General features: G+C 42.5%; 1 protein-coding gene across 2 annotated transcripts in view; it reads right to left on the reverse strand.

Moving 5' to 3' along the window:
• RNF24 (ring finger protein 24) overlaps positions 1 to 19,377 on the reverse strand; it is a 79,922-nt gene that overhangs the window by 51,027 nt on the left and 9,518 nt on the right. The window contains exon 1 of one of the 2 annotated variants that reach the window (XM_031949756.1): positions 772 to 3,626. The exons of the other annotated variant lie outside the window; for it this stretch is intronic. Coding sequence (XP_031805616.1) covers positions 772 to 788 — 17 coding nt within the window. The 5' untranslated portion in view covers positions 789 to 3,626. Of the gene's footprint in view, positions 1 to 771; positions 3,627 to 19,377 lie in introns of those variants that run through there. 2 annotated transcript variants of the gene reach the window in all.

Consider the following 19,377-nt stretch of genomic DNA (forward strand, 5'->3'; position numbering starts at 1 on the left):
ATCTCTGAAGAGGCATACTGACTTAGAAAGCCACATATCTATGTTTTATTGTATTATTACTAATTTTGTTGAATATTTCTGTAAGCACATATTAGCTCTAGCTGCATTTGGGAGTGTTATAGAGTGTTTAACACCTCTAGTTCAAGGAATTAATTTTCATTTATAAAGCAAAATTCTGGCAGATTAGTCCTTCTTTCTTTTTAACTTTAGAAATTGAAGTTTATAATTTGAAGGCATCTGAAGTAAATTTTCCTGATATTTCATTCACTTCAATCATGAAATACTTTAATATTATCCAATATAAATGATGAAAATTACAAAGTTTCTAAAAATCATGCTAAATTATTGGTTAACAGGTATAGAAACCATATTTTTGAACCCTAAACAATCCAAAGGATATTCTTTTAAGTATACTTATTTTTAAATCTCTACAGTTTCAAAATATGTTATATCGATTTGAACACAATATTAATGAATGTAAATTACTGGTTTAATAAGTCTAATTATTAGGCACTCAATATTTACTCAGTGAGGGATTTTAGTTCATTGTGTTAGAAACATTTTTAAAAACAGAATGAATAATTTAAATTATGGCACATGATCTTTGTAAACTGGGCATGCTACTGCTAAAGTTGCCTACATACCAAATTTTTATAAATAAAACAATATTTGGCTTAGTAATTTATACAATCTCAGCATCTCGCAGTAGGAAGGAACCTCCATGGTCCTCTAATCAAACCTGAACAAGCATTCTCTCATCAACACACTGACCTCCCAAGGAAACTCATTTCACTTCTGGATGTATTTTCCTTTCAGGGCTATCTTCCAAGATTTCTGGGAAGTTTTAGACGGAGTCGTGATTCGTCGGTGTGGACTTCTCCTGGCTTGCACCAGCCCCTGAGCCTCTCTGGTCCTCAATTTCTTTATTTGTACGATGAGGGGTTGGACTTGATGGCCTCCATTCCTAATCTACATCCGTGATCATACGATACCCTGTGGTTTGTGGCCCTTCTAAAATTTAGCAGAAGGACTTAGAGAGTTTGGCCAAAAGGTTCACGGCTCTCCAGCCAGCCTGGTGAGAAGCATCTCTGAATGAACTTCATCCCCGATCCGAGTTGGGCAGGACTGGCCAAAGTTTTTGTACTGAGAATCTAAGATGAAGGCGTAGGGCTTACACATATAAACAATCACTCTGGTGAAACTGCTGCGAGAATCCTTCCTAGAGAGCAGAGATTCTGCAGTTGTTAGAAACGGTTGCTCCCCTGAGTTCTGTTCCTGAAGTTCTGATTTGTTTTAGGGTTTGCTTACTTGTAAGGTGAAGCAGGACAGTGTTAAGAAACATTGTGCTCTTGCCCATAAACCCAGAGCATAGTGGGACTCAAGATGGCTAAGTTGTCATTTCACATTCTTTTCAAGAAACCACATTTGAGGGCTGGCTTTCAAAGGGCTAAACTTTCAGTTCCAGCATCTCCTCCTCCCTCACTTCTAACCAAGTACATTAGAACAACTGCCAAAACCCATCAGCAGCAAGATAGCCTGTGAGCTGAACTGTTCAAGAGCTCCTCAAGATAATATTCCCATTTCAACAGGAGACTAGAACCACAGGATTCTGTTATTAATACAGAAGCAGACAAAACAGAGCAGCAGAAAACTGGTTTTGAAAATTCATCTTTTCCTTACAAACTTCTAAAGATAAAAAACCCATACCAAGACCAATTTCTATAATAAATTTGGATAGAAATTATCCATAATAAAAATCTTATTTTTGTCATATATACTTGCAGATGAGTTTTCTTTTAGAAATCAGATAAAGAATATACTTTAAACACTCCCTTTATTTCTATGCCAGCTTTTTCTTCCTCAATTAAAAAATACCCTCCTAGTCTCTTCTAAACTCTCACCATTTGGGTATATCCCAAAGAATGCTGGATAAGCACAATGAAATCCAGTTTTATCTAATCCCTGTAATTTTATCAATGTGTTGAGCCAGTAATCCTCCGAGTTGGTCTCACTGTGAGAGATCAGAATGAATCTCTAAGACATTTCATTAGTTTTACTGAATAGGAATGTCAAGAGATGTAAGAAAAGAACAGCAGAACACAGGCTAACTATGGAGGCTGCTGCCACACAAGAAGCATTAACATCAGGAAAAAAGCTTAGGGACCCATCCTAAGAAAGGTAATTTTCTCATCAAAATCTCCATTTTTAATACATGTCAATATTAAAAAACAAACAAACCTGTAACCCATAAATTGCTTTCTCTGTCTCAAGCTAAGGCCATATAAGACAACCATGTGAAAAAATATTAATAAAAAATCATCTCTCAATATCAAGATAAATGGAGACTACAGAAAATTTTGTTATCCAAATATACTGAAAAGAAGAGCAAGACGTAAAGGTCATTTGGAAGGCTGAAGTTTAAAAAAAATTTTGCTTTCTAACTCTTTGGAAAATATAGTTTGTAGACAGTGGTCAGGAAAACCTGTGATGGAAGGATGCAAAATGAAATAAAAATAGAGAAAGAGATAACTAAAATCCTCTCTTTCCCAATCCTTTCCTCCCCCCAAAACCCGAACCAACTATATTCATTCAATGAACCACACAGTCGGGTAACATACTAGATTGGAAAATAGTTTGAAAAAGTAGTTTTAGAAGTATTGATGTTCAAGAAATCATGAAAAGTTTCTAATGACTAAACAAAGGGCAATGATCATGTAATTTTTCTAGAGAGTGATCCTATAACAGTGATACCTCCTAAAGTTCTAGAACAAGGAAAATAATGTGCACTCACGGAGAGCAAAGTGATCCACCCTAATTTAATTTCCCTTTTCTACACTACAAAAGGCCCAATACTGGGGAGAGATCAGATCCCAGAGAAGGTAATTTGGCCTTTTTGTTTATTTTTTAAGAAAATAAGCACCACAAACTACTGATGGACACAGGAAAGCCTGCTCCAAGTCACTGATGTAACAGAACAAATGAAAATCAAACCCCCCCAAGGAAGCCTCCCTCACAACCCACAACTGGTGACCTTAGCAGGCCCGGGAAGACGGGCCCACTAACGAACGTGCTTTCGGTTGTGCCGTTAATTGGTCTGACCGTTATGGGAAACAATTTGCAATTATGAGAGAAGATGCCCTAACGCGGGCCTGTCCTTTGAGCCGGAGATCCTCCTGCTGGGCGTACCCCGGACCAAAGAAAGCAGGACCCCCCAGACCCCCCCAGAGCCCCCCAGAGCCTGAGCGGGCCCAGAGCACAGAGCCGGGAGACGGCTCCAGACACACGATGTGGGGGACGCAGCCTCCTGTGACAGACACTGCACCAGAGGAAAAATGATGTGACCAACGGACCAGCGTTCATTAAACAAGCCCTATTGCCAGGCCGGGGCTGGGCCCTGGGAATAAAACAGCGCCAAGAAACAGGGACAAAGGCCCACCCCGAGCCAGCTCTGCCCTTCCGGAGCCTCCACACTCTCACGGGAAGAAACGCACACACACAAGGTACAGATGCATGGAGCACGACCCGGAATCCCTCCAGGGGACACTAACAGGGGCGACCGCGAGGCCTTTCCTGGGAAGTGAGGCATGAGCTGAATTTTGAAGGGAGTGGGAGCTGCTTTTTTTTTTTTTTTTTGGTCACTGTAAATATTCCACTCATTTGAATATTATTTTTCAGAAGTTTGGCTTTGCCAGGCCCCCATTTCTAAAGGTACCCTCCTCTCCTCGCCCGCCTGGCTACAAAAGCAACAGGGTGGTCCTGGAGACAGGAAGATCTGAGTTTGGGTCCAGGCTCAGACACTAGCTACATCTGGGGCAAGTCACTGGGCCTGCCTCATTTTTTTCATCTGTAAAATGGGAATAAAAGGGTTGTGCATCTCCTAGGATTGCAAAGTTCAAATGAGACAACACCTATAAAGCACCTTGCAAACCATAGAAATTCTTCCTGCTCTGCTTCCTCTCTCTCCTCCGTTCTCAGAGTCACCAGTTTCCTGAATCCGTCCTATTTATTGTTTTTAGTTGTGCCATAATCTCCCATGGCACCCCACACTTAGAGAAGAGCATCTCCATTATTTCTTCTATGACTTCTTGGATGCAAATGGGACCTTTTCCCCCGTCTCTAACATCCCTCCCCGCTGAGCAGTGGGAACTCTGTATTGACATTTTGGTAACTTTTCTAAGCATCATTCCAAGCTGCTTTCCAGAATAGTTGGATCGGTAATTAACTCACAGCCTAAAGGTTTCCAGAGCAGCCCATTCCATTCTAGGATCCTTGTTTTTGAAGTTTTTTCTTATGCTGAGTTGAAATCTGCCATTCTATAATTTCCATCTGTTATTCTTATGGCTAGGAATGGTTTAGATTGCCTTTCCCATGGAATTCTGCTATTTTGCACAATGTAAATCGGGACATCAAAAAAGTATATGAAACAATTGGGGGATTAAAAAAAAAAACAACCAGCTTAATCTTCTCTGTTCCGCTCTAGAACGAAGTTTCCAGAACTATGGGTCACGAGCCCACATGGGTCACATAACTGAATGTAGGGGTTGTGAAAAATCTGGCAACAATGAAAAGGATCAGATTTTCCACCAAGATTTAATTCTTTATGTAAAAATAAACAAGCCCATCCATCTCATCAATATCCAAATTCATTTTCATCTTTAATAAATGGTAAGATGATATGTATAGTATAATATATATATAACAATATAAAGAATTATTTTAAAATACATTTCTTTATGATTGAATAACAATAAGTGTTCAATTTGCAAGCTTATTTTATATGCCTTTATACCTGAGGTTGTGTAAAAATTTCTCAGAAGAAAAAGGATTGCCAGTGGGAAAAGTTTTAAGAAGCACAGCTCTAGAATTTCCAGTTGTTCTTTAACCCAGTCCTAAATCTCTTCCAGACCAACTTCCATGAACTCTGACAGTATATTTGATGCTCTAAGACGCTCTGTGGCCAAATTACTTTGGCAAACACTGGAATAAAAACCCACTTGCCTCAGTGTACAAAGCACTGAACCAAAAGGTCTCCTGAGGCGTCTTCTAGTTGGAAGATTCTAAGTATTTATTGAAATGAACTTTAATCTATAAAAGTTTTGCTTAATCCCCACCTAACATTAAGATTTAAGTACAGCGTTTGCCTTCTGTATTTATTTTAAATTGTCATAGAAACAAGTTCACATTTCATTAAGATAATTTAAAATTTGCTATTGTTTGATTTCTCTCGGTTAAACTCCCTAGGGAGTGGGGGGGGGGAGGGAAGAAATGTGACTGGATTTCAATTGTGTAGGGAAAATATTCTGATCGATGCCTGGCTTGGTAATCTATAGTCTCAGAGTTGTGGGGGCCACCAGAGGTGAAGGGACTTGCTCTGAGCTAACTAAACTGATTAAAAAAACTTACATGAAATGGTTAGATATTTAACAACGAATCCTACTTTCTTTTAAAATAATCTAATAGATCTACCTCAGAAAACAAATATAAATTTAAAGAATAGTTTTCCGTTCTGCTTTCCATATGGCAGCTGGTTTTATATCCTTCCTTCCTCATCCCCCAACTAACTGTGTAATATTTCTGTACTGTTCTGGAACTTCAAATGGTGATGACAATAAATTCGCAGTGAGAAAAATGAGACATGGAAAAAAAGGAAGCCACAGCTGTGATCTGCACTGATTTCAGAGGGTTTCTTTTCCACAAAGATCTTGTCTCTTGCTTTCTCCATCCTCCCTCTCTGGAAGGATGACAGGGCAACCTTTAGGAAGCAACATGCATCAGGGATGCTGAAAGTACCGATGAAAGGGTGGCCACATTCATATTCCAGGGCCCCCTGAGCAAACCCCTTTATGACAGTTTCAGATCACAGGCTTTTCTGCATATGTTGGAAGGCTCCAGGGTAGAGTGGAGGCAGAACCAGCCTCAGAGCCAGCAAGCCCGGGTTCTGGGTTCTATTTCTGACAGATCCCAACTGTGAGCCATAAATGTCAGAGAACGGTCCGACCACTGGCCGATCTCAGAACTGTGAGAGAACATCTGAGCATGTGAGGAGACTCGGAGAAAGCTTCGTCCTTCAGGCTGGGTCCTAGAAAGTGGAAGATGGAAATGGCAGCCATTTCCATGTCCATTTCCCAGTGTGACAGGATTGTAATGTATTTAAATGAGGTACACAAAATAATGAAGGTAAGGGTTGGGGGCAGGGGTGTGTGGGGAGGGGGCTGCCATCAGATCTTGGAGGAACTTTTAAGTGCTTAGCTCAGGAGTCTGTATTTAACCTTGTGAACAACAAAGAGCTACTGAAAATTCCTGATCAAGGGAGGAGCCCTGGGGAAGCCTAGAAAAATTATTTTACGGCTGTTAGAAGGGGGGAGAGAAGTGGGAGGGGACCCACTTGGATTTATATTACACTAGCTCAGGTGAAGGGTGATGGGAGGCTGAAGCCGGACGGTGATCCTGTGAGCTAGCTAGAGATTGGCTGTGAGGGATAATTCAGAAAAGTTATAGACAAGACTTGGCAAATGTGATTGGTTGTGGGAGGAGAAAGAAAAATCACAAATAACTCTGAAGCTTTAAAGCCAAGTCATGGGGAAGATGGTGACGCCATCAACAAAAATAGAGTCGGGAAATTTAAATTATATCACAAAGAATGTAACTCTTTCTTATCCATACAAAATCACAGAATAGTCCTTTGGCACCTCTCTGGCATCAAGGAGCATCTGATTGATTTCTAAGAGCATTTATGTGGCCCAGACACCTTTATTTCAACCTGGTATTTAGGTCAGCCTGAATCCAGTGGCAGCCAAACAAGGTGTTTAATTACATTTCCAAAGGGGATGGGGGAGATCAACAAACCCAGAGTTATTACTGAGGCTGTCTTCCTTCTCATCACAATCTAGAAATTGCTTTTTTTTCTTTTTTAAACATAGTGTTACTACAGTAAGGAAGCACTGAGGCATCTGGGAAGAGTTTCAGGAGGGGGTCCTGCTTCTCCTCCAGTTATTCTCTAAGAATTTTTCCATGATTCCTATGACAATAGAGAGCTATGAACATCTGGGTGTGCATCTGAATAGCAGTGATGTCCCCAGTCAATGTTCAACAGGATTGTTTGCCCATCCCTGCCGACAGCCCTCGTGCACACAGCTATCCTTCTGCCGCCCTTTTCCTCCTTCCTATAACTTTGCATTGTCTCAGAGGGATCAAGTTGCAGTTAAACTGGCTTCATTTTCATTGGTGATGGTAAAGTACTCCCTAGCCTTTCTGCCACATTTCTTATGAGGCTTCGTAAAATTTATTTTCCACTGAAAGAAAGAAAATGAATGTCTGGCCCTTCTGAATTCAGTCTCCTTCTTCCAGCCCTTTCCATAAATTATACTATTTCGGGCCTGGGTTTTCATGGCTGCCAAGTGCTTCTCCAAGACAAAGTACACTGAGGATGTGCCCGATGTAGGCAAATGATTGGCCCCAGAGTAGGGGAGCACCAGGGGCTGGGGTTTGGTCAGAATTCACCATGGCCGTTATCTGGCAAAAGGTGGGTTTATTTAGGAGAAGAGGTTACAGACAGAATGGAGGGACCCAGTTGGCACTGGGAATGGTGACTCGAACAGAGTGGGAGAGCATACAGTTAGCAAGAAAGGGATCTTAATGAGTCAGGATGGAAAAGAAAAGTTCCTGGCGGAAGTCACCATTACCCAGCAGAAAGGGGACACCCCCATGGGGTTGGGGCATCTGCTTACCGAGCAGGCTAAACCCTAAAAGGGCTCTATCACCCTAAAAGAGTTAGTTAGCTGTAAGGAGACACCATAAGGCACAGTGGGGTTAGGAGAAAGATCACGTGGCCCGGGAGAGGGGAAGGGGAAAGACTGACCCAAAGGAGGGCAGCCAGGAGGGCGTGGGCCCTCGGCAGGTTTATGGGCAAGATTTTTCCTCAGGGACATGACTGGGAGTTCCTGCAGGAACGGCAAGGTGAGGCTGACCACAGACCCCAGAAGGCCTTGACATCACTTGGATTTCTAACTGGATGATCTCCAAGAGGACAGGACTGTGGAGCTAACCTGATTTCTATCTCCCTGCCCACCCCAGCAAACAATTCCACCAAGGCTCCAGTTTCTCTCAGCCAATCACATCCACAATTCAAAATCCCATCCCTGGGATGAGATACCTGGATTCTGTTTCAGGGTAAAAAAATCACTTCTATTTTTCCAAATCCCTAAATAGAAGACAAGGGATTATATCTGGTGCTTTTTGATCTCCTATATATGACAAACACACTGTGTAATAAGTGAAATTGGTAAGGAAAGAGACAATTTAAGGAACTTAATGGACATGATTGGGTTACTGATCTTAAGAATGAGATCTACTCATTATCAGATAAACAGAAAAGCGATTCCATTGGCAGTACCCTATTAACTGCTTTTGTCCCCATCTAAAATTAACATGTCAGAGAGTTTACTGATGGAAAGTATTCTGCTAAGTGAAGAACACATGGGGAATAAAGTGAGAGATCAGTTTTCAAACACCAACCTTCCAGAGGGGTGTGAATAAAAAAACCCAGTTTAATCTTAACAATCAGACTTAATGACTATTACTGCCCCAAAAGACTATTTCTTTAGAAGACCAATTTGAACTACGCTTTAGGAAGACTTGATCTATGAAAATCAGGACTTTCAAACTGGTGAAAGGAGGCTGAATAAATTAAAAGTATTAAAATATAGCATTCTTTCAAATAAGGAGCTCTCAGTGGTCAATTTACATTAACCTTGTCAAGAGGAATCCTGTTGTTTAGAAGTGGGGAATATTTGTAATACTATTTAAAGCGGCTTTATTCCCAATTCATGTATTTAGAATCAATTATAAAGCGTGGTCTGACTCCCCAGAGACAGGGCCATGGACCACTCAATGATTCTGGATTGTCCCTGAGGCAGATAGAAGGCCAAGCCCAGCTTCCCTAAGAGTAGCCAGCTGCAACAAAGGATGCCAACCAAATTCTCCAGGGCCAGCTGGCACAGAGTAAAGTGGCTACACTCCGGGTTCTTACTCCCACAGTAGACAGGTTGCAGCCAGCTGGCTTCTCAATGGACTGGACTAGTTGGAGTGCATACAATCCCTTCAAAGCCATCTGGTATTTTTTTTAGAACCCTAAATTTACCCAACCTGACACTCTGATATCTGAGGGAGCTACTTTGTTGTTCAATAGTTCTAGTTACCTTTCTCCATAGGGAAAAAGAAACAGAAATGAAGGAAATATTTTCTTTTAAAGTTTAAACGAGAGACTAATTTATCATAAACAGCTTTTTAAAAACCTATTGTAAATGACACTTAAAAAGCCCCATGCCAAAAAAGTATAGGATATAAGGATAAACTAAGAAATAAATATTAAATATATAAACAATTATAAACTCCCTTTGGCTATATTTTGATATTGTGTTTTTTTTTTTAGAATCTTTTTTGAGTTTCTCTCTTTCCTCCAAAGTTCGATAGCACTTACTATCACATTGGTTCAACAAATATTAAATGCCTACTGTGTGCTGAGTGCTGTTCTGGAATATGGAAAAGAAAAAGTTGGATATGGCCTGGTCCCTGCCCTCAGGTAGCTAAGATGGGGATAAAATAGCAACATATATAAAGCATATAAGTATTTTACACAAGAGATTAAGTGTGTTTTAGCTGCATAAAACAAGCTTCTAGTAGAGGTCTTCAGGGAATGTCTGAAGCTGATCAGGGAAAGGTTCATGAAATAGGTGGCAGTTGAGTTGGAAAGGAAGCAAGCAGAAACAGATTATGAGGAGGAGAGAATGCAATTCTAGCTTTAATAAAGAGAGTGTGAGCAAAGGTACTATTGCAGGTGAGCTGGAGCAGAGTGCAAATATAAGAATGAAATTATATAATCATTATCACCATCTTTAGAGCTAAAATGTTTTTAAGGTTCATAAAATGCTTTCCTCAGTGTAAGATCAGCTTTCTCTTCCTGAAGATCGAATCCCCCCCCTCAGTCATTCTCTTTATTCTCATCTTCACTCTCCCCACCTACTGGCTCTTTCCAGGCAGCTGAGTGAGTCTCTCTTCTCTTGAAGTGCTCCTATCCACTCACGCTCCCATATTAAATGTTTCCTCCCTTTGCAAGACAAAACTAGAAAAATAATTCTTTATGAACTCACTACACGCACTTTTTCTTGTCTTGCTCATTTCCAGTGGATTGCACCTTGTTCCTGACCTCATCACTTGACTGCCACATCTGATGCAATCCTCTCTGCTGCATTTGACTGCTGACCATCTCCTCCTGGAGACTCTCTCTTTTCAGGATTATCAAGACCTGCTGTCTTTAGATTTTCCTTCTTCCTGTTTGACTAGAGCTTCTGTTTACTCTGCTGGTTCTTTATCCACACGTCCCTTTCACTGTGAGGTTCAGTGATCTTTTTGATCCTGATGACTCAGATCTATATATCCAGCCCTAATCTCTCTGGCTGCCTCCACCTGCCTCTTGGGCATGTCACACTAGCTGTCCTATGGCCATCTCAAACAACCCAATGCAGAACTTTTGTCCCAACCCCCTCCTTCTTCAGAACTTTCCCATTTCTATGAGACCCGTAGCTACCATCCTTGCACTCACCTAAGGACACTTACTCTGACTCCTACGGTCCCTCAGCCCTTATAACCAGTCAGATGCCATATATGGCCATTTCTACCTCCAGAAAAATCTCTTGATTCTTGTATATTTTCTGGATTCACACCACCTTCATCGAGAACAAATACGACATCGAGGTGAGCTGTCCTATGGATGGTAAATTCTTCAACCGGAAAAGGCTACAAGCCAAGCCTAAAGTGGAGGGAGTCTTAGGGGATGGGGGTTTTGGGTTTGCACTCAGGGCAGCTTCTGGAGCTGAGATGCGACATAATATGGTGGGTTCTCTGCAGTTTGTGCCAATCTGACCCAACAAGGAGCACAAGAGAGCTCAGGTCCCCCACCAGCCAGCACCCGCCAGCCGCATGTGGAACCCCCGTTACAGAAAGTGGAGAAGTTCTGGAAGCTGTAGATGAATTCATTCCCTTGGCAGTAGACTTTCCAGACACGTACGTGCCCATTGACAATGAGGTTGACACATACATGCATTGCCGGAGCTAGCTCGGTGTTAGGGAGGCTCCGAAGGAAAGTGTGGGAGAGGAGGGATCGGACTGATCCCCAGACTGAAGTCTGCAGAGCCCTCCTCGACCTCACTGCTGTCCGCCTGTGAAGCCTGGGCAGTCTACCAGCGCCATGCCAGGAAACAATTGCTTCCACGGGAACTCTCTTAGGAAGATCCCGAAGGTCGCCTGGCAGGAGAAGGTACCAGGCCCTGGGGGCCTTTCTCAAACTAAGCTGCCCGGCATTCCGACTCTCCCGCAGAGGGCACCACTCCATGGCCCTGGCCACACATGCGCATGCAAAAAGATTTTTTATGGAGCACTCACAAGGGAGAATCTCCAAGGCTCTCTTCAGAACTTTGGAGTAGTTGTGGGACTGTGGGAGTAGTCAGTGGGGACACTGACACGGGACAGCCCATCATGACACGTCCTCATCAGAAAAGGTGCTGTGTTCTGTGAACAAAGAGGAACGAAAGCAGCTCAAAGGAAACACGAGATGTCCCAATTTAGAAAATGTTCTCCCTTGGACCATTTGTGCCCGACCTGTGGTAGAACATTCTGAGCCCATATTTGTCTGCCAGCTGTAGCTGGACACACTGTACCTGAACTCTAAGATAGCGATGTCATTTTGGTCAATGGACAATAACCAATCAGCTCACATCACCCCCCTAATTTACGGCCTTCTAACCTCTTGTTCATCCTGATTCAAATCTCTCCCCTCTCCAATTCATCCTCAACTGCCAAGGTGATTTTCCCTTAAGTGGAGTTTTAACCATGTCACTACCTTACTCAGTAAGTGCTAGTAGCTCTCTATTGCTTCTAGGATCAAATATCTTTTTGTCATTTAAAGCCCTTTATAACCTGGTCCCTTTATACAACTACTGCCTTTTCTGTATTCTACTATACGGGTAAGCTACTCTTCCTGTTATTTTCGTTTCCCATCTCTAACTTTGCAATGGTTATCCCCTCCATGGTGCTTTGTAGAATATCTTTTTTCCTTCAAAGTTCAACTCAAAATAGTTTATACATGAACCCTTCCACGAACTCCTCTGCTACTAGCAGCCTTCTACCATTATGAATTATTTTTATGCTTATTTTGTATATACTTAGTTCATATGTTCACGTCTCTTCCAATAAAATGCAAGTAATCTGAGGACAGGGACTTCCATTTTTGTCTTCTAGGTTCTGAGAGGAAATATTTCTTCTATTCCTTTTGGAATACAGAGAAAGCAGTCTCTTTCAATTGATCAAATATCTCTGCTTTATTTTTGACTCCTAAATTCAGACTTCATAGATTTTACCCAGTTCTGGTATTTTCATCAGGATTTTTCTGTGTAGGAGTATATTCAGTTTTTCTTCACAGTAAGCCTTTATCTTTCATAGTCCAGGCTCTCCTTTCTTGCATTGCTTTGTGTGACCGTGACCGTGGCTCGTTGGTACATGAATTCTTTTTGTATGTCTCCACTATTTTGTCTTTAGCTTGGAACCTCCAAATTTTGGCTATGACATTCCTGGGAGTCTTTATTTGGGGGTTTCTTTCAGGAAGAGAGAAAGATAGATTCTGTTTTCATTTTGCCTTGTGGTTTTGATAGATATTCATGATTTCTTGAAATAAGGTATTCAAGGTTTTTTGGGTTTTTTTAGGGAGAGGGAGATAGAGATGAGTGGGAGCAGGGCAGGTAATACAGTGATTCTTAGACTGTCTTTCCTTCACCTGTTTTCTGGATCAGCTTTTCTTTTTTTTTAATAGTAAGATGCTTTTTATTTTCTGTATAGAGAACTCAAATTTATAAGAATACAAGTCATTCCTCAACTGAGAAATGTTCAAAGGATATAAACAATTTTCAGATGAAAAAATTAAAGCCATTTCTAGTCAAATGAAAAAATGATCTAAATCATTATTGTTTAGAGAAATGCAAATTAAGCCGAGGTACGCTCAGATTAAGATGACAGGAAAAAATAGTGATAATTGTGAAGGGGATGTAGGAAAACTGGTTCACTGATGCATTGTTGGTGGAGTTGTGAACTGATTCCACCCTTCTGGAGAGTAATACATATTCTTTGATCCAGCAGTCTCACTACTGGATCTGTATCCCAGAGATAATAAAAAAGGGAAAAGGACCCATGTGTGCAAAAATGTTTGTGGCAGTTCTTTTTGTAGTGACAAGGAACTAGAAATGATGGATGCCCATCAGTTGGGGAATGGCTGAATAAGTTATGGTATGTGAAAATGGAATATTATTGTTCCATAAGAAATGATGAGCAGGCTGCTTTCAGAAAAGCCTGAAAAGACTTGCATGAACTAATGCTGAGTGAAATGAGTAGAACCAGAAGAATACCGTACATAGCAACAGCAAGGTTATGTGATTCATCAACTGTGATGGACTTGGCTCTTCTCAACAATGAGGTGATTCAAAACAATTTCAACAGACTTGGGATGGAAACATCAGTTGAATCCAGAGAAAAAACTATGGAGACTGAATGTGGATCGAAGCATAGTATCATCTTTTTGTTTGTTTGTTTTTTTCTTCCTCATGGTTTTTTCCATTTTGGTCTGTTTTTTTTTTTTGTTTGTTTTTTTTTGCACAACATGACAAATATGGAAATACATTTAAAAGGATTATGCATGTTTAACCTATATCAGATTGCTTGCTGTCTTGGGGAGTCAGATTGTTTGCTGTTTTGGGGAAGAGGGAGGTAAGAAAGGGAGAGAGAAAAATTCAGTTCAAAATTGTACAACAATAAATGCTGGAAACCATCTTTACATGTATTTGAAAAAATAAAATACTAACAAAAAAAGATGCTTTATATTTTCTCCTGCTTTTCCAATTTAAAAATTTCATTATTTCTTGTCATCTCACAGAGTCCCTAGTTTCTAGGATGTCTAGTCTAATTTTTAAAGAGTTCACTTCTTGGGTAAGATTTATCACTAAATATTCTAAGCTATCAATTCTCCTTGTCAATCTTTCCTCCCTCGCTGTCATTTCATCTAACATTTCATTTCAGGTCTCTGTTTCATTTCTTGCAGGTTCTCTTATAGTCCCTGGGTACAGAATGTTCTTTTCCCAGGGCTTTGTTTGGGCTTGCTGTGCAGTTACATTTTGTTCAGGTTTTACCTCTTGGGCTTCTCTCAGGCCGTGGTATTCTTCCTTGAGTGGGGCATTTTTTCCTGTTCACTGAATCTCAGTTTCTGCACCAGGCTTTGTTTGGGGGTCAGATGCTGTTCCCTTTTGTGTTTCTGGGTGACGGGAGCTGTAGGCTTTATGTGCTCCTAGATGCTCCGGCTGAAAGAATACTAGGTTTGGTCCCTCAGCAAGGGCTTTGATCTTGACCTCTTTTCTATCTTCTCCCTTTTTGAGTAGTCTCAGATCCAAATGGACTTTGCCCCGAGCTAGGACTCTGATATGACTCAAGAAAAGGTTAGCTCCGCTGGGGGTGTCCTGCACGACCTCCCAAGGGCTCTCTGAGCCCATTCCCCTCACAGCTGCAGGGTTAACCCCAACTCTAGTTTTGCATTCTTCCCCATCCCATTACTCAGTTAGCTCTGATGTGAGGTTGATGCTAATCATCTCTAAATCCTGGTGACTTCTAAGTCATTCCCTTCCTCCAGGGGCTGGCTCACAGGTTTTCTCTCCCAGCTCTCCAATCAGCAGACTTCGGCACATACATTGATTCTCCTCCTCATCATTCCGCTCTTCAGTCTCTCCGCTCCTGAGACTGGCTCCTCCATCTCCTCCCCCCCAGCCACACACACGGGGGTCCCACCTTTGCTCTTGCCATCACCCTCAGAGGCTCCACGTCAAAGAATTCTGCACGAGCCACTCCCGCCTCTTCTCCCCATCCGGGCTCCTGGATGAACAAGTCCATGCTGCCCTCCTCTCCTGAAAGCCTGGCTCCCTGATCTTATTGCCGATTATAGCCTCACCAGCCCTCAGCCATTCATCACCTGCCCACCGACATACCGACCCAACATGGAGAAGGTCGTGCAACTGTGCTGACCGAATCCATGACAGACCAGCTCAGCTGAACCCCGCTGCTGGGCAATGCTACTTTACCCCCTCATCACTCACTCTTCCACTCTCCACAGCACTTCTTCCAATTTTTTCACCCCTCCTCAATCCTCCCATGACTTCCCCTAGCCCCAGATCTCAGCTGAGAACTTTGCCTTATATATTACAGAAAGAATTAAGGCCAGTGACAGTAACTTCTCCACTCTTCCTTATCTTCTATCCCTCAGGGCTTTTCTCCCATTCTCTCCTCCTTCACCTCTGTCTCACATGAAGAAGAGGCGGCCTCCTCCCTGAGGTTAACCACTCTGTCTGTTTAGTGATTCCACACTTGTCAGGAAGAGACTGCTCCAAGGTGTCACTTCTGGTCTCCCTGTTTAGTGGTTTTCCCCTTGTTCCTATCGATATGCCCATGTCTCCCCCATCCTGCCAAAACCTCCCCTGGAGCCTTCCCTCCCTGCTACCTCAGTGTCCCTGCCCTTTGTAGCTAAGCTCCCCAGTAAGGCGTCCCCTCACCATCACAGGGGCCTCCACTTTTCTGGCTCTCACCGGCTTCCTAGCCCTTTATAGCTCAGCTTCCAAACCCACCTCTCATTCTACCGGAAGTATTCTCTCCAAAGCACCAGTGATCTCTTAGCGATCAAGTCCAGCAGCCATGCTGATCCTCCTGGAGCTTCCTCTTGTGCTTCTTGGAGCTCTTTCCTGAGCTTCTCCGGCTTCCTCTCTGAGCACTCCTCACTGGGTCCTTCCTGATCCCACCCCCGACCACAGATGTCCTTCTGTCCTGGGCCCTCTTCTCTTCTCCCTCGGTAGTCTTCGTTTGGTGACTTCCTTAGCTCCTGTGGATTTAATTTCGGCCTCCGTTGATGGCTCTCAAATCTCGCTTTTCTGCTCACCCCCAGCCTCCAACTGCCTTCCACACTTCTCAGACTGGATGTCAGTGACCATGTTAAACCTCTCCTCCCTACTGTCTCCATTATTTTAGAGGCAACACCCTCCTCCCAGTGCTCCAGGCTCCCCCCAGGATCTCATCTCTTGGCAGATCTCTTAAAGAGACCCTCCCCTTTCACTTCTGACCTGAGGAGGCCTTCGGTATCTCACACCCAGACCCTGGCAATAACCCGCAGTCGGATCTTTCCTCGCTCCAATCCGCCCTCCACTGGGTCACCAAAGTCCCTGAAGTGAAGGTCCCACTTTGCCACCTCCCACTCAAATGCCAGGGCTCCCTCTCATCTCCAGGACCCAGAACAGACCCTCTGCCTGGCATTCAAAGCCCTTTTTGACCCGCCTCCTCCTCTGTCCCATTTTCTGTCATCTCACTCCCTCTCAAACACAGTCTTCAGTCCAGGGCCGCAGCCTCCTGGCTGTTCTGCAAACACAGGCCTCCCTCTCTTGGCTCAAGGCATTCTCTCTGATGGTCCCTCACTCCTGCAAAGGTCTGTTCCCTCCACTAAGCCTACTCATCTCCCTGGCTTCCTTTGAGTCCTTTTATTAGAAGGCTTCCCCAGTGCCTTCCCTTTCTCATTACTTCCTATATATCCCAGAACTGGCCTGCTTGGGATAGAGTGGTTTGCAGGTTGCCTGTCCCTTGTACTTTCACTTCTTGGCAGTGCCTGGCATGCAGTAGGAGCTTACTAAGTGCTTCCTGCTTGGTTACTGGCCTTTTCTCTTTGGGGGCTCACTTGTGGCTTGGTCGTCCACTGGCCAGACCCTGGGCAGCTATAGGCTGGGGGCCGGCATGCTCGTCTGGCCTGGTCTTGTGGTGTCTGACACCTTCCTTGGGCTCCTGACAGTCTTGTTCTGGCCTGGAAGAAGGAGTTTTGAGCTATTTGCTTTGGTTTTCTCCGTCCTCATTTTTATTGCGGTTTTGGAGCTTGATGTGTTTGCAGGAGGTCTGCAGACCCTTCACCATTTCCCCCCAACTCTTTGCCCATTTTAATCTTTGTATCCCCAGTGCCGCCGAGGAGAGGCTCTTAATGTGTATTTGTTGATTGAGACAAAAATTTTTAATAACTGGCCCTCTGCAGATGAGGAAACTGAGGCTCAGGAAGATGGCGTGATCTGCCCATTCACATTTGCCCATCAGAGCCCAGCTCTTCACTGCAGGGCCAGAAAATCGGCCAGGAAAGATCTGATGGGGATCTTTGACTTAGAGGCAAAGGGGCAGGGGAGAGTGGCTGAAGGTTCCTGAGCAGAGATAATCTGAGCAGATCTATGCCGTAGGATGATTATTTGAGCAAGAGCATTAATGGATTGGAGAAGGAAGAAGGTTGAAGAAATAATAATAAAGATTAGCATTTATGGAGCACTTTAAGGTTTGCCAAAGTACTTTACACATCCAAACTCCATGTTTCCTCATAATAATCCTGGGGTATTAAGGTTGGTATCTGAGTAGGTATTATTTACCAATAAAGATGCTGAGTCAGAAGTTGTCTGAGACAGGATCCGAACTCAGCTCTTCCCAACTCCAAGCCCAGCTCTATTCATTGTCACTATTTCTGATCGGAAAGGAGACAACTATTACAAAGTTTATGTGGGTAGGAATAAGGATCTTTCCTAGAAGGGAGGGAGGGAGAGGGAGGTGAGAAATGTGAAGGGGACTCCATGGGACTTCACTGATGGCAGGAGAAAGACTAAAGGAGACAAGATAAAGAGAAACCCTAAGGTTTGGTGAGCAAAAAGCTTGTGGTCCCACAGATGGAAAGAGGAAGTTGGATGAAGAAAGAGGCTGGGGAAGGGGAAGTAACAAGCTCAGTTGTGGATATGTGGAGTTAAGAGGTGAGCTGGAATAACCCACTGGAAGTCCAAATCTGTGGAAGGGTATTCTGGAGCTCAAGAGAGAAGTTAGGACTTAGGGTTTGGAAGAGGAAAGATGGAAGCTGTGGAAATAAATGAGATTCTCTCTGGAGAGAACAAAAAAAGAAGTAAGCTGAGGACAGGCCCTAGAAGGACTCGCATATTTATTTTTTTAGGTTCAGAAAGATGAGGATCAACAAAAACAGCTGTTAGAGAGGCATAAGAACTAAAGCAGCATAGTTAAAGATTCTTTTAAACATCTGTTATTTTGAACTCGACAAATAGCAGAAAAAATGAGCATTTCCATATACAAAGAAGAAAAAAATTAACAACTATGCATGAAACAGTGAGTCTTCATTACATATAACTATAACTTATATATATATATATACATATATGTTATATAACATAAAACCATAAATTGGTTTTTAAAAATAAAATATATAATACATTTGGCATGTTAGTCCCAAGGCTGTCCCACTTGTTTGTTTCCCTGTTCTGGGCACTTAAAGATGCTACATTGATGCTATAATTTTTTGCATTACTGTTATTACCCTCTATTTTCCTAAAAAAATTTAATCCCTCTCTTCCAGTCAATAAAGCAGTCAAGCAAAATAAATTGCTACACTGTCCATATCCAGAAAAATAACATCTCATTCTTTACCTCCAGTCCATCAGCCCTGTGATGAGATCTTCTGGAAACATGCTTCATCATTGGTCTTATGCAGTCAAAAGTAAATGATTAAAAAAAAATTTTTTTTTAGACTCAGAACCAGAATTCCAAGGTGCAAATTCTGCCTCTAATATTGGTTATCTGTGTGATCCTGGGCAAATCACTTCATCGTGATAATAATTGGTATTTCGACGGTGCATTGAACTCTGAATCTCAATTTTCTCTCTTACAGAACAGGGATGTTAATTAACACGAATAGTATCTACTGCGGCAGCATTGAGGTGGAACAGTGGATAGAATGTGGGGGCGGGGGTGGAGTCTGGAAGACTCATCTTCCAGAGTTCAAATCAGGCCTAGCTGTGTGACCTGGGAAAATCACCTCACCCTGTTTGCCTCAGTTTCCTCATTCGCAAAATGAGCTGGAAAAAGAAACGGCAAACCATTCCAGTATCTGCCAAGAAAATCCCAAATGGGGTCATGAAGAGTCAGACATAAGCAAAATGACTGAACGATAACAAGATAGTATCTCCTTTCCATCTTCTAGAGTAAGTCTTCCCCAATTGTTCTTAACTGTGTGCCTTTCTCTCTTAATTATTTCTTATTTACTCTATACATATTTGTTTGCATGTTATCTCCCCATTTAGAACATGAGCTACTTATGAAAGTCTTTTTGTATCTATGTATCTATGTATACACTGTGTAAGCACAAAAGTGCTTAGCATAGTACTTGGCATATAAGAGCTTAAAATATTTTTATTGATTTTGCTGACTGAGTGTTGTAAGGCTCAA

The sequence above is a fragment of the Sarcophilus harrisii genome, chromosome 2 (assembly GCF_902635505.1).
Source record: "Sarcophilus harrisii chromosome 2, mSarHar1.11, whole genome shotgun sequence".
NCBI classification, from domain to species: Eukaryota; Metazoa; Chordata; class Mammalia; order Dasyuromorphia; family Dasyuridae; genus Sarcophilus; species Sarcophilus harrisii.